The 15,922-nt window shown below is 36.9% G+C and overlaps 1 protein-coding gene and 1 long non-coding RNA gene across 2 annotated transcripts; both read right to left on the bottom strand.

The window, feature by feature from the left end:
* Positions 1 to 980: 980 nt before the first annotated feature.
* On the bottom strand, positions 981 to 9,772 carry LOC131932477 (uncharacterized). Its single transcript, XR_009384588.1, has 5 exons — positions 9,680 to 9,772; positions 5,272 to 5,409; positions 3,672 to 3,765; positions 2,923 to 3,061; positions 981 to 1,086 (listed from the first exon to the last, which is right to left on the bottom strand). It is a non-coding gene; the product is annotated as an uncharacterized LOC131932477 (long non-coding RNA).
* A 198-nt stretch (positions 9,773 to 9,970) lies between these two features.
* LOC131932469 (integumentary mucin C.1-like) lies at positions 9,971 to 15,142 on the bottom strand. The gene is made up of 7 exons (XM_059289377.1): positions 15,058 to 15,142; positions 14,102 to 14,249; positions 12,852 to 13,038; positions 12,136 to 12,391; positions 11,820 to 12,073; positions 11,045 to 11,464; positions 9,971 to 10,071 (listed from the first exon to the last, which is right to left on the bottom strand). The coding sequence occupies exons 2-7, from the start codon at positions 14,246 to 14,248 to the stop codon at positions 9,971 to 9,973; spliced, it is 1,365 nt and encodes a 454-aa protein (XP_059145360.1). The 5' UTR covers position 14,249; positions 15,058 to 15,142.
* Between the last annotated feature and the right edge of the window lie 780 nt (positions 15,143 to 15,922).

A 15,922-nucleotide genomic window follows, 5' to 3' on the forward strand; every position in this document is an offset into this window, starting at 1 on the left:
AAAGAAAGAAAGCAAGACAAAGAAGAAAGAAAAAAGAACGCAACAACGACCGACAAACAACGACAGACAGACAGACAGACAGACCAGACAGAAAGAAAGAAAAGAAAGAAAAGAAAGATAGAAAGAAAGAAAAAAGAAGAAAAAAAAGACAGACAGACAGACAGACAGACAGACAGACAGACAGACAGACAGACAGACAGACAGACAGACAGACAGACAGACAGACAGACAGACAGACAGACAGACAGACAGACAGACAGACAGACAGACAGACAGACAGACAGACAGACAGACAGACAGACAGACAGACAGACAGACAGACAGACAGACAGACAGACAGACAGACAGACAGACAAGACAGACAGACAGACAGACAGACAGACAGACAGACAGACAGACAGACAGACAGACAGACAGACAGACAGACAGACAGACAGACGACAGACAGACAGACAGACAGACAGACAGACAGACAGACAGACAGACAGACAGACAGACAGACAGACAGACAGACAGACAGACAGACAGACAGACAGACAGACAGACAGACAGACAGACAGACAGACAGACAGACAGACAGACAGACAGACAGACAGACAGACAGACAGACAGACAGACAGACAGACAGACAGACAGACAGACAGACAGACAGACAGACAGACAGACAGACAGACAGACAGACAGACAGACAGACAGACAGACAGACAGACAGACAGACAGACAGACAGACAGATAGATAGATAGATAGATAGATAGATAAAAGAAAAAGAAAAGAAAAGAAAAAAGAAAGAAACATAAAATTAACAAAACAGAAGAAAGAAAGGAACAAAAAAATAGAATCGAGTAACTAAACACAGAAATTGGAAAATTAAAATAAAAAAATAATTTAAAAAAAACAACTGAAAAAAAATATTTGAAGAACAAAAGCAAAGATTTAAAAAATTGTATTTTGTTCACCCATTACACGGGAGTTGTTTACAATTACAACCGGTTAACCACATTTAGAGTGACAGGCGTTGATAGGACACCCGTTGACCCTGACCTACATCTAACCTGGTCGCCATTGGCCTGAATGGGGAAAGCAAACTGTGAAAAGAAAAAGTACACGGACTTCAAGTTTTTATCGTTGTGGGAGTGCTAAAGAATAGCACATAACACAAGATAAAACTATGGCCTTCATATAATTTACTTTTGGTGTTGTCCTTAAATATCAATTATCGAACCCAAAAAATAAATTTAAAAATATTGATTTCAAATGTCGTTAATTTTTTTTTTAATCTAATGTATTTACCACACGAGGGCGAGGTATTTCGATTTAAATTTAGATCTCGTTTAAAATTGTATTCGGTATCATAAAATGAATCTCTTCAGGGGTGGGGGTACTACTTCAACAACACACACAGCACACATACACACACACACAAACTCACCCACACAAGAGGAAATTATCCATCGCCCCACCCCCCACCCCCCACCACCACAAGAAAAACGTTTTAATATATATATATATAGGCCTATATATATATATATATATATATATATATATATATATATATATATAATATATATATATATATATATATATATATATATATATATGGGAGCCGGACGTTTTCCCCGAAAGACACTTGCCCGAATGGCCGTTTGCCCGAAGGCCGATTTCCCGAATGGACACTTGCCCGAATGCGACAAATGCCCGAATGGACACTTGCCCGAATGCGACAAACGCCCGAATGGACACTTGCCCGAATGCGACAAATGCCCGAATGGACACTTGCCCGAATGCGACAAATGCCCGAATGCCACTTGCCGAAGGTCGTTTTGCCCGAAAAATGTTAATATTAGATAATAAATAATATTTCCAAATAGACATTCTTTAATCAGTTTAAGTTTGAAATTTTGATTATAAACACAATTCTAAGCATAAAACAAAGTTGTTCATATTTTTAAATTTAGCTTTTTTTTTTTCAAAACTGAGAAAGTACAGTAAGAAAAACTTTATTCTTTAATAAATGTAAGGTGATGTTGGCGGCGGTGATCTAGCATTCTTTTGATGATTGTTTTGAACACCTTGTTTAGCCGACGTGTTGCAGTGGTTATATAGCTTTTATGACACGGCGTAGGCGGCGCGGCGTCTCGCAACATTGAACAGAGGCGCGTTTGTTTGTTTTAATCTTATTAGGCTTAACTTGTGTGGTGATCATTTAACAAAAGAATGAGGCGAGGTCTAGGTGGCAAATTTAAAAACTAAACGTAGTCAAATATGTTTGATCTCCATTTAATGCACCTTGTTAAGACAATGTGTTGAAGCGATTACTTAATAAAGAAAGAAAAAAAATCCGGAGGTGAATGAAAATTTTATTTTTGTCTAATTTCATATATGGAAGAGAAAGTATGTTTATATATATATATAATATATATATATATATATATATATATATATATATATATATATATATATATATATATATATATATATATAAAGTATTTACTGTTAACCAGTGTCGCCCCCTCCATCCCCCCCCCTCACGTAAGTATTAAGAGTTGTTCAAAACAGAGTCCTTGGATAGGAGTTGCCCCGAAGAAATAAGTCACAAAGGTATAATGATATGTGAAGTACAACTGTACAAAATGTTAAAGATCATAAGAATAGGATCATCAAGATAAATATATAATTCTGATGTATTTTAAAGAGGTTTTAATAACGATAAGAAATAAAACGTGTGTTCTTGTTCATTTTACAACAACACAGCTGTCTCACTAACAACAAAGAAGATAAATTGGCTCGCAAATTGGCTCGCTATTTACTTCCGTAAGTATCTCTCGCATTTTCTTTTCGCATTTTACCGCTTTGTCATTATAGGTTCGCATCTCGCATTTTACCAACACCATATAAACATTCGACTATGATGAACTACTCACCGTTCGTACGTTTCTAACGAGTACCACACAGGACAACCCAGCTAGGGGCGGGGTCATGCCGAAAATATTTTGTGTTCCAAAGTTTAAGTTAGAGAAAGGGGCACCAAGTCGACTGTACTCCCAAAAGATTGTGCGGTTTCTGATGATGAGATAAAAAGCATTTGTTATGATCTTGGGCATTGTTTTCTTCCAGACTTTTTTCTCCGGGGGGGGGGGGGGGCACTGATATTTTTGGGAAGGGAGGGGGCGGTCTACATTTTCCTGGGGGGGGGGGACACTAGTAAAAGTATATGTTTACTATATTAATTCGATGTCGTTCGGGGGAGTAGACTTTCTTTAGGGAGGAGGGGAGTATAAGAGATGCCTGGAAGAAACTCTGATCTTGGGCAGTTTCTGTGGATAAGGTAAATTACATTTGTTAGTATGATACTGGGTGGTTTTTTGAGAATAAGGTAAAGTTCATTTGTTGTTGTACTGGGCAAGACTAATTCATAAAGGTTATTAATATAAGAAGTTGGTTTCAGGACAAGGGTAACAGGTATTTGCAAGTATGATACTGGGTGGTTTCTGAACAAAGCAAATAATGCATCGGTTAGTAATATGATAAGCTGGTTTCAGGATAAGGATAATAGGAATTCGTTTAGTAGCCCAGTTGGGTGGATTCTAAAAAAAATTAGTTATAGATTATAGATGCAACAAGTAATAATAACATATTATTTTGAATCTAAAGGACTATACGACAGACTTACCTGAATTCAATTCCTTGGCATGTCACATTCGTTATGTTCCCCGCTGTTATTATTCTAGGGATCACAGCCTGGGTCCTTTGGAACGCTAATGACACTGTATATATCATCAACATAACATGTGAATTGATATATAAATAAGTATATACGAAAATATACATAAATATGTGGGGGGAAAAAAAAAAATATATATATATATATACTAGCCGTCCCGGCCAGGCCCTGCTCTGGCTTCTGTGAAAAACCTTTCTGTTAAAGACCATCACCTGTGTGTTTAGTAATCATCATAAACCCGGCATTGCCCACCCAAACCACAACCAACCAAAACCAAAACAACAAAACGCAAACATAACGCTAACACAATTACAAATACAAACGAAAACAAAAACCTAACAACAAACCCAACCACAACCACATACACCAATACAAACACAAAGAAAAAACAAACAAAAAAGCAAACGAAAACAAAAACCTAACAACAAACCCAACCACAAACACCAATACAAAAAAAAAAAAAAAACAACGAAAAAGCAAACGAAAACAAACCAAATCCAAACGCAAAACCAACCAAAAACACAAATACAAACCCAAACAAAAAAACACAAAAAAAACGAAAAAAGAAAGAACAAAAACGAACCAAATCAAAACGCAACCACTAACGCAAACCCACCTAAACACAAAGAAAACACTAACGCGAACATAAACGCCCGGGGCGGAATCACCTGTTTTAGCTTAATGAACGACTATAGTACCCCAACTTTATTCACAGTCTTTTGCACTCACTTAAACGAACGCGCCTGTTTCAATTTAATGAACAATTATAATACTCCAAGCTTATCCGTAAAATACCTACAACATTTGCACTTGATCAATCCCCGCTAATTATGTAATTATTTTTTTTTCCCAACACCAAAACAAAGTAATTAAAAAGTAAATTGTTTTCCACAAAATGCAATTCTTTTATAAAGGGAAGTAATTGTGTTTTTCCTAATTTATCAAAGGGAAGTAAGTGCTATAGGACTAAATAAAGACATAATTAGAATTGTTGTAAAAGATGATATTTTTTCAAAACTTGTGTTTAATGACCATGCCGACAATTATTACTTTAATTTGAAAAATGAAAATGATTTCCCAACACTTTCAATAGTAATTTTTTAACTCATAATTTTAGACAACTGCGCACGATAATTGATCTAACACTTAAATCCATAGAAATGCCAACGACAAACATATGCGTTACAGAATTGAGCTTTATATATTAGATATATATATATATATATATATATATATATATATATATATATATATATATATATATATATATATATATATGTATATATATATATATATATATATATATATATATATATATATATATATATATATATATATATATATATATACATATATATATATATATATATATATATTTATTTATTTATTTATTTACATACTTATTTATACAAAATATATGTATATATATATGCATATATGTATATATATGTATATATATATATATATATATATATATATATATATATATATATATATATATATATATATATATATATATATATATATCCTCCGTTTGTTTATGACCTACTGTTTAATGCTGGTAAAGACCTTCTCTCCAACACTTCTGTCCTCACATCGGCCCCTACACACAAAGGTCACGTTGTCCTCACACTGTGTTTGGTTGATGCGGAGGGTGAATGTGTGGCTGAACGTGTTGATCTGTTGGCTGGGTAATCCGATGTGTCAATGGGATTAGAGGCGTTAATCTATCGACTAAATAATCTTTGGTTTATCTGATTTAACAATTTTTTAAACTGGCTATATTTTTTTTTGTTGCTTTTTCAGAGTATTTTTGTCGCATTGTACAAGATATTTATTTAGACTGAATTCATCGGTTGCACACAAAAAACTGTAATTGACCTTGGCCTAACCTTGACCCTTAACATAGAATTAAACCTAACACTATCCATATAAACACCCAATGACACTACCTCAGACCTAAACCCTAATGCTGAAGCTAGCACAAAATATAATCTTATACTGACTCTAAGAGCTAGATGTGTAAAAAAAAATATCTAGATAAGATATTTTCCTGTTCATGTTTTTTTAGAATATCACTAACATTTAGGCAATTTAAATGCGCTCACTACTTGTAATATGACACGCTTATCGATTAGTTTATAATCTGTCCGTAATAGAAATTTTCCTAGAGATTAAATTTCTTGACGTGTGACGTGAATAACGGGTGGTTAACCAGAGACCATGGGAACAAATTCAGGAATAAAATAAAATACTTAAAAAAAACTTTTTAAAAAACCACGTTTTTCTTATGGGCTAAAAAGTAGAAAATAAATTTTTCTTTTGTGCTTCCTCGAGCTGTGCAGGTTGTTGTGATGACTGACAAAAAACGTGGGTACGTTCACCATCAAATTTCCCGACCCATCTGCCCGACCCACGTTTTTTGTCAGTCATCACAAGAACCTGCACAGCTCGAGGAAGCACAAAAGAAAAATTTATTTTCTACTTTTTAGTCCACAAGAAAAACGTGGTTTTTTAAAAAGTTTTTTTTTAAGTATTTTATTTTCTCCTTTTTAGTCCGTTGCTACACATGAAAAACGTGGTTTTTAAAAAAAAAGTTTTTTATATAGTTTATTTTCTACTTTATCTAATGACTTGATTAAGTATGACTTGACTAAGTGTTTATAAACACACGGACTAAAAATCTTGAGCGACCAGGATTCGAACCTGGGTTGTCGCGGCCACAACGCGAAGTACTAACCACTATACGATCACGGCCAGCGCGCTCACATCGATTAGGGCCGAAGTAACTGTGTCAATAGGCCACCAGTCTTGTCGGTATCTTTAGAAATCATGTCCTCAATTTTATGGTCCTTGTGGCGTAATTAAATTAAGCTAATTACGGTCTCAAATTGCTAGTTTTTATGATTGCATCTGAAATTGTTAGGCGAAAGTAGCCTGCATGCCAAATTTCAGATCTCTAGAGCAATCAGAAGTGGGCTAATTTTCGATGTCAATTTTAACAACAAACATCCAAACAAACAAATAAACGCGAAGCTGAGTTAAGAATAAAATACTTAAAAAAAACTTTTTAAAAAACCACGTTTTTCTTGTGGACTAAAAAGTAGAAAATAAAATTTTCTTTTGTGTTTCCTCGAGCTGTGCAGGTTCTTGTGATGACTGACAAAAAACGTGGGTACGTTCACCATCAAATTTCCCGACCCATCTGCCCGACCCACGTTTTTTGTCAGTCATCACAAGAACCTGCACAGCTCGAGGAAACACAAAAGAAAATTTTATTTTCTACTTTTTAGTCCACAAGAAAAACGTGGTTTTTTAAAAAGTTTTTTTTAAGTATTTTATTTTCTCCTTTTTAGTCCGTTGCTACACAGGAAAAACGTGGTTTTTAAAAAAGTGTTTATAAATACACGGACTAAAAACTTGAGCGACCAGGATTCGAACCTGGGTTGTCGCGGCCACAACGCGAAGTACTAACCACTATACGATCACGGCCAGCGCGCTCACATCGATTGGGGCCGAAGTAACTGGGTCAATAGGCCTCCAGTCTTGTCGGTATCTTTAGAAATCATGTCCTCAATTTTATGGTCCTTGAGGCGTAATTAAATTAAGCTAATTACGGTCACTAATTGCTAGTTTTTATGATTGCATCTGAAATTGTTAGGCGAAAGTAGCATGCATGCCAAATTTCAGGTCTATAGAGCAATCAGAAGTGGGCTAATTTTCGATGTCAATTTTAACAACAAACATCCAAACAAACAAACAAACGCGAAGCTGAGTTAAGAAAAACGTGTTAAAAACGTGTTAATAAAAACGTGTTAAGAAGGCGGAAAACGGAGTCAACTGACCATACGGCGTAGTTAAACAGGCTGACACATAGTACCCAATTCTATTGGAGAAAACTAGTTCTAATGATAAAATTATTAAAACGAAAAAAAAAAAGAAACAGTAAAAACTAACATAAATAAAGTATTTTCAAACACAGTTATTGCAACATTGATAGAATTTGAAATATATAATTATTTTAACTGTAAAATCCATACAAGGGGAGGTGACTCTGTTATCTTACTTTGTAATTAGTTTTACCAGTTATCTCTCTTACTCTATTTCTCCGATTAGACTTCCATTCAGATTAAAAAAATTCTAGATATACTGATTTCAAAAAAATATTTACACTCTCAGTACCAAAACATAGCATACAACAAATCCAATACATTTTATTTGAACGAAATTACTTAGTTCGTGATAAACCTTAACTATACATCATTACCCAACTACGACTCATCATTTATTGAAAATGTTATTATCTTACGTTCCCAAAATAAGCGGCAATAAATCTACTTGAAAATTTTCTACAGCTACAATAGTAAAAAAAATTAAGCTACTGAGCACAACCTACTAAGCACCTGCCACTAAACACCTGTCACTGAACACCTGTCACTCAACACCTGCCACAGAACACCTGTCACTGAGCGGTGGTCACTGAACAGCTGTCACTGATCACCTGTCACTAAACACCTGTCACTGAACACCTGCCACTGAACACCTGTCACTGAACACCTGTCACTGAACACCTGGCACTGAACACCTTTCACTGAACACCTGTCACTGAACACCTGTCACTGAACACCTGTCACTGAACACCTGTCACTGAACACCTGTCACTGAACACCTGCCACTGAACACCTGTCACTGAACACCTGTCACTGAACACCTGTCACTGAACACCTGTCACTGAACACCTGCCACTGAACACCTGTCACTGAACACCTGTCACTAAACACCTGTCACTTAGCACATGTCACTGAACACCTGTCACTGAACACCTGTCACTGAACACCTGTCACTGAACACCTGTCACTAAACACCTGCCACTGAACACCTGTCACTGAACACCTGTCACTAAACACCTGTCACTTAGCACATGTCACTGAACACCTGTCACTGAACACCTGTCACTGAACACCTGTCACTGAACACCTGTCATTAAACACCTGTCACTTAGCACATGTCACTGACCACCTCTCATTGAGTACTTTACAGATGTACACATACTGTACATAGTGTACATTGCCGGATTTACGTCTAAACTAAACAATCTATAGCTTAGAGCAGGGGTACCCAACCCTGTGCCCGCGGGCGCCATGGCGCCCTCTGAACGATTCGTATGTGCCCGCCTCTCACTATTCGACAGAGACAGAATTTTTTTCATAAACATTATTTTAAAATATGATTTATTTTCAATTATTTGTTACAGTTTTAATTTTTTTTTTGACTGCCTAGGTTTATTAAATATGTTCGATACTTGTCCCAACTTGTCTAGCGGCGAGCCAGACTGCACTATTTACGCTAGCCTGGAACGGCTAGTGCCATTTGCACATCACACCTTGTACACGCAGAAAACCTTTCTTTACGTTTTGTAACTACATTTCTCTGTGTGTATGCAATTTGAAAAAATGCCAAATAATTTTATTATTTTGAAACATTTTTGTTTATTACTTATTAATACATTATGACTATAAGAAAATAAGAAAATAAATTATGGGAAAATGACAAGTTATGGAAGGAGTTTGTCGATTTAAAATAGGTGGTGCCCGCCACCCTACCGATATTTTAGAATTTGCTCTAGAGTAAAAAAAAAGGTTGGGAACCCCTGTCTTAGAGCCTCCGTTCTCACTGAGGCAACACAAAGTATTTTCTCCAAACCGTTGTGGGCATTTTGTCGCCAATTTTATTTAACATTTAATTAATTATAATTTTTTTCTTTAAATTCAAACCATCGTGAAGACCGAGTTATCTTTCCACAACAGTTATAGACACACTTATTACCGACAAACTTCATTTTAAAAACAGCAAATATTTGGTACTGACATATAATATCTGTACTTATACAGGGACCCATATAAAATAACTTAGGGCCTTATCAAGTCTAACTCTGGTCCTGATAGTGTAAGCCTAACCTGTCGATGATGTGACGAGGGTTGTTGACATTTAACACTTTACTTCCGTCGCTTGTAAATGTTGCTATGGTTACGTTACCTTGAGGGGATTCTCTGAAATGTTCAAAGTTGATTCCACGTCAATCCAAATTTTTCACTGTTTATCTTTTTAATATTGTTTTTTAACTTGAGAATTATTATCAATGTGTAAAGTACTCGAGAAAAAAATAATATAAAATAACGTGGTTGTTAAATATTTTGACTTCGTTGTTTTGAATTTACATTATTTTATCTAGAAGGTTCAGATGAGACTTACGTTCTGAACACAACACTGTTCCACCTGGATGCTGTTAAGTTACATCGGAACTCTGCAGGTAGGTACAGGTTGAGGGGATCTAGTGACGTCACCAATACTAGAAACAAAATTAAATCTTTTAACATTCAAATCACGGCCTGGTTGCAAACTCATTAAAAATCGACATCTAGTGAACTTTTTATGTGTTAGCTTATCAATAGAATCAGCAGTGAAATATAAAATTATGCCCCCCCCCCCCCTCCATCTGCATTGGATGCCACCATTTACGGGATTACACTGAATCGATAAATCTTAATATTTCTGGTAAAAAAACTATTTAATCCAGTTCAAATAATGAAATAGTATGGGAGAGGGTTGATATTACCCAAAAACGTATAATTGCTAGGTGGGTGACACCCGTCCTAGCAACGCCACTGACCCAATTATCGTTCAGACCTTCAGCCATTTTCCATGAAACTTCAACTACATACTAATTATTCCGAATTAAAAGCTTTAAACTATCAACTATCATTCTTTGCATGCTTGTTTTTTTTCAACCAATATCGTTTATAGTTGTTTGTTTTTTTACATATTTACAATCAATGTTTACTTCATTAACTGGAAACCAAATCCTAATATATCATCATCTTTTCTGCTAGTCCAAGACACATTGGGTAGATGAAGTAGAGTTCATCTGCTTCGATGACATCGGGTATAATGTGGTCCGCACTATGCCTCGACGCCTTTGTTTCCCTAAAGTTAGCCAGATCTCATTTGAACTGAGTGGACTCTGTGACGTTCTACAGACCCAAGCACAGGGTCAGAGGTCAAGACTTTCTAGCGTTTTAACCACTAGGCCAAGACTAATCTATCAACGCCCTTTTCATGATTCCGCCAGCCCATGAATCTTTGTATATAAATAGCTGATCTTCTATTGACTAGTAATCCACCTGTGTATTAACCCTTAACTCATCAGCATGGTGTTTCAACCACTGTCTATTATTTATTTATGTTATTAACACCTGATTGTTAGACTAAATATAACTTATCTAGACAGACCAGTTGAAGTATATTTTTAAAAATGTACGAACCTGGTGCTATTGCTGGGAGGGTTGTTGTTGTTGTCGTAGTTGTAGATGTGGTTGTAGTAGTTGGTCTTGTTGTGGTGGTCGTGGGTGTAGTTGTAGTTGTGGTAGTCCTGGTAGTGGTTGTAGTTGGTGTAGTTGTGGTGGTTGGTGTTGTAGTAGTAGTTGTCGGTGTTGTGGTAGTTGTTGTTGTAGTGGTAGTTGTTGGTGTTGTTGTTGTAGTTGTCGGTGTTGTTATTGTTGTTGTAGTTGTCGGTGTTGTTGTTGTAGTTGTCGGTGTTGTTGTTGTAGTTGTCGGTGTTGTTGTTGTAGTTGTCGGTGTTGTGGTTGTGGTTGTAGTTGTCGGTGTTGTTGTTGTTGTAGTTGTCGGTGTTGTGGTTGTAGTTGTCGGTGTTGTAGTTGTAGTTGTCGGTGTTGTGGTTGTGGTTGTAGTTATCGGTGTTGTGGTTGTGGTTGTAGTTGTAGTTGTCGGTGTTGTGGTTGTAGTTGTTGGGGTTGTAGTGGTTGTGGTCGGTGTTGTAGTGGTAGTTGTTGTTGCAGTCGTTGTTGTTGGTGTTGTTGTAGTGGTAGTTGTTGGTGTGGTTGCTGTTGTTGTTGATGTGGCTGTGGTTGTGGTTGTTGTTGGCGTAGTCGTTTCTTCTGCTGTTGTTGGATATGTTGTTGTCGTTATATTATCTACGACTGTGGTGTTAAGCGTGGTTTCTAGAGCATGTGTTGTTAGCGAATCATTCGTTGTTGTTGTAGCTGGTTGTGCAGATGTTGGATTGGTGGAAATGGTTGCTGTAGTTGAGGATGTTGTTGTTTCTGGTGATGATGTCGTGGTCGGATCTGCAAAATGAATGTTTGATGATGCTATGGTTGTTGTTGTTGCTGTCGATGTGTAGTTTGTGAATGTGGTTGTTGGTGATGAGAAGTTTAACTGTGGAGTTTGAGTAGCTGGGACAGTTGTGTGTGGTGTTGATGTTGACGTGGAGGTTGATGTTGATGTTGGTATGGAAGTTGACGTTGACGTTGATGTAACGGGTGTTGTCGTTGCTGTCGACGTAGTTGTAGTTGGTGTTGTGGTGGTTGGAGTCGTCGTCGTTGTTGTTGCTGACGTTGTGGTTGTGATTGGTGTTTGGGCTGTTGTTGCTGATGTCGACGCTGTGGTTGTAGATGGAGTCGTAGTGATGGTGGTGGTTGTTGTTGTAGCGGGTTGTACAGCCAGTGGTTGGCTGGTTGTAGGCTGGTACAGGGCTGGGGATGGTTGTGTGATGTAGATGATGTTAGGCTGGGGTGTGGTTGAAGAGGCACCGGACTGGTTGCTCCCTAGAGACGCTGAACTGGATTGTGAAATTTTAGAATCGGGTTTAGCTGCGGAATATATCATTAACAAATTAATACTTTTTACAAGGAAAGTAAATTAAAAGAGTTAATAATTAAGGTTGGCTTCAATACTGTCATATGATAAGGTACAAACAACAAAATATACATCCTTTAACTTTTTATAAATGCCTATTTCTTTATTTTTATCAATTCTCTGAAGGTGTTTCTTATACTTCATTTTAAATACTAAATTAAACATTGTGCCCTTTTCATATTTTAATATAATATACTATTAACGAAACACATCTACCGCGTCCTACACCAGAACGAAACACAATTTATTTAGAAATAAATATTTTACCAATGCCCCGCCTCACCCCGGAAAATTATGCCCCCCCCCCTTACCCCTCCCACTAAAGTTCCCCACCCCACCCCCTCCCGGGAAAAAGTCTGAAAGAAATACCCCTCTACCATTATTTGCGAAAAACTGAACTAAAGATTTACTCACAATCTGATGTCGCTAAAAATGCGATGGCAACCACGGCAGCCCCTATCAACATCAATGTCAGGCCAAGGGAAACAATCAAACAAATCTTTAAATTCTGGTAGCCTCGCTTGGATGTCTTCTTACTGTTAGCCACGCCGGAGTAATCTACGGGTGTGAAAGCTTGAGGTAATCCATAATTTAAACCCACCTGTAGAGTAAATGGGAGTTAATTAAATATGCGTTAATTTTATAAATTATTAAGTTACTTCTAGATCAAAAGTCAGTTGAAGTGTGATAATGGGTGGATGCAAGCAGAGGATTGGATAGAATGAAGAATAACAGGTTCGTTGACTAGGTGTTCAGATGGATAATATAGTGCATGGTTTCCCAAACTGGGGGTCGCGAAGGGCTTTCTGGTGGGTCACCAACTGGTAGACTAAACCCTAGCAATGAAATAAAAACATAAATATTTTTTTTTTAAATATCTGAAATTCGGCTTTACTAACATCACTGGACATGAAATAGAGAAGAAACAATGCGCACTCTGAAAAGTTGTTCTCAGGCATGAGTCTATGAAGCTTTCTAGGCTAAAACGTCATTTTAGAATTTGGAACACACCAACAAGATGTGAAGTTCTTTCTTCGGCGTGTATAGATGCAAACGTCAGAGACTTGATCGAACAGGCTCACTAATTTCAACTTTTTAATTCTATGGGGGTCGCGGGTCACCAATTTTTTTATAAATGGGGGTCGCCACTCCAAAAAGTTTGGGAACCACTGATATAGTGGGTGGATGGATAAATAAATGTACCGAAAGACTAATGGAAAGATGAGTGAATAAATGGGTGGATGAATTTTTTTCATGAATGGGTGTATAAATATGAGTATAAATAGGTGATAAATGGGTGGATACGCGGGTTGATGAATTAGTTGATAAATAGATGGATAAATTGATGAATTCGTAGATTAATGGGTGGATAAATTAGTAAATGAGTGGGTGTACAAATAGGTGGATAACGAGTGGATGAACGGGTGAATAAATGGATGGATAAATTAGTCGATGAATGAGTGTATGAATGGTTGGGTGAATGGATGGATGGATGGGTGTATGAAGGACTACAGGAATGGGTGGATAAATTGGTGAATGAATGGGTGAATAAATTAGTTGATGAATGATTGTATTGAAATGCATCATGGGTAGATTTGGTTGATCAATTGTTGGATGAACGTTTGGATGGATCCAAGATGAGCATAACAAATGTAACACCACACCGCAGCCTGAGGATCAGCGAAGTTTCCAGAATATCCTGTGGTGTATGGACCAACCAGGGAGGCGCTCCCGCCGTTCTCGTAGAGCGGATATGCAACATACGGTATGACGTCATTTCCGTCTTTTGATGAACGTGCGAAGACCTGCATCCTGTGACGTAGATACTAGGTCAACACGTCATACAAATACAACAACTAAATCTGATTTGTAAACCTCCAAATTATACAATTTAAGTTACGTTTTATGCAGTGGCGTAGCTAGGATTTTTTGGCCCCTATGCAAAAAGTGTTAGTGGGCCCCTCAGAGGCGTAGCGACCCTTCTCGGCGACCGGGGACAAACTTTCGATTTGCACCCCCCCCCCCACCCCAATCTGACTTTCGATTTGCACCCCCCCCCCCCCCCATCAGACTTTCGATTTGCACCCCCTCCCACTCAAACTTTCGAAAGAGGTCCCTATTTGCCTTGGGCCCCTATGCCTTTCTTACGCTAGCTTTACGGTAGTTACGCCACTGGTTTTATGGTGTGGTTATGCTAAGTTTTATTAACTTTTTGCTTTGGTATTTGGTTGGTTGGTGGTTTTTGTTTGTTGATTCGTTCGTTTGCTTAGTAAAGTAAAAGTAAAGTTCACTTGTTTCTGTGACCTCGGCATATGAAGAGATAGTGCGGTCAGCATTATGCCCAGCCGCCTTTACTTTCCCTATCGTGAGTTGGGTGGACTCAGGGTCGGTCTACTGACTTGAACCCGGATTCGAACTCGATACATCGAGTTAGCAGTCCAGCTCTCTACCGCTAGACCACTCCGTCCCATCGTTTGCTTAGTTTTCTGAAATTATTTTTCTCTTGTGTTTTGGTTTTGATTATAATTTTGCCTACAATAAATAAACATTTAGACTAGTTACGTTTATTCACATCACTAAAGACAGAATTAAAAATCACGGTTAAAGAAATATAACATACCTGCCACTGTTGTATTTTTCATGAAGCTAAACGACCGGTCAGAATAAACAAACGCATCGTACGATGGAATGTGTCCGGACTGTGGAGGTAGACCTTGTCGTTTGATACAATCAAGCTCCATTCGCCTTAACGGTCATAGTTTTAAAATCTCCACAACTCACAACTGATCTATTTTGTGATGTTCATTGTGATACTTAGATCAGTTGGCAATCGTGGCGTGTAGTGTAGATGCAGGACATTAAGATTTTGACGATACAGTAGATTCTCTCCCTTGAAATATCCACCGTTGTCCGCGAAAAAATTTGTCCTCTGATTAATCGATCGATATAGACAAAATGGATTATATTAAACAACATACAATATACGGTTTTCATTTGTCCGAAATGAGAGTGTTTAATTTAGAACGGTAGACTGTTTATTTTTCAAAACATATTTTTAAATAAACATATCTCTAAAGTTTATAAGGTTCGTCAAAAACATTCTAGATGTTTTTTCTTCAACTAAATGCATTAGAAAGCATTATCATTTATATTTGTAAAAAGGTGTTTTTAGACCTCTCGATTTTGTTTCCTTAAGGAATATTTCTACAAAAGAGGATTCACTGAATTACGCGTAGTGAGCACAATCTTGGTCGTCTTTATGGCAATAATATAAAGGCTGATAATAAAACATACCATAGCCTACACACAAATAAGATAAAATTATATATATATATATATATATATATATATATATATATATATATATATATATATATATATATATATATATATATAATTTCTTTCAGTAACAATGTATTATTTGACTATCTAGATATCGATTAAAACGGTTGGAGGTAATCCTGGTTTAAAGCTTTACCTGTATG

This window comes from Physella acuta, unplaced genomic scaffold (assembly GCF_028476545.2).
Source record: "Physella acuta isolate Inbredline_101_S28 unplaced genomic scaffold, ASM2847654v3 ptg002184l, whole genome shotgun sequence".
In the NCBI taxonomy this organism is placed as follows: Eukaryota; Metazoa; Mollusca; class Gastropoda; family Physidae; genus Physella; species Physella acuta.

Coding starts and splice junctions, on each gene's coding strand:
- LOC131932469 (XM_059289377.1), bottom strand. CDS start 14,248: ATGCAGGTCTTCGCACGTTCATCAAAAGACGGAAATGACGTCATACCG. Junction 11,465..11,819: donor CAACAACATCCTCAACTACA/GCAACCATTTCC, acceptor CGATAACTACAA/CCACAACCACAACACCGACA. Junction 10,072..11,044: donor CCTCCCAGCAATAGCACCAG/GTTCGTACATTT, acceptor TTTTGTTTCTAG/TATTGGTGACGTCACTAGAT.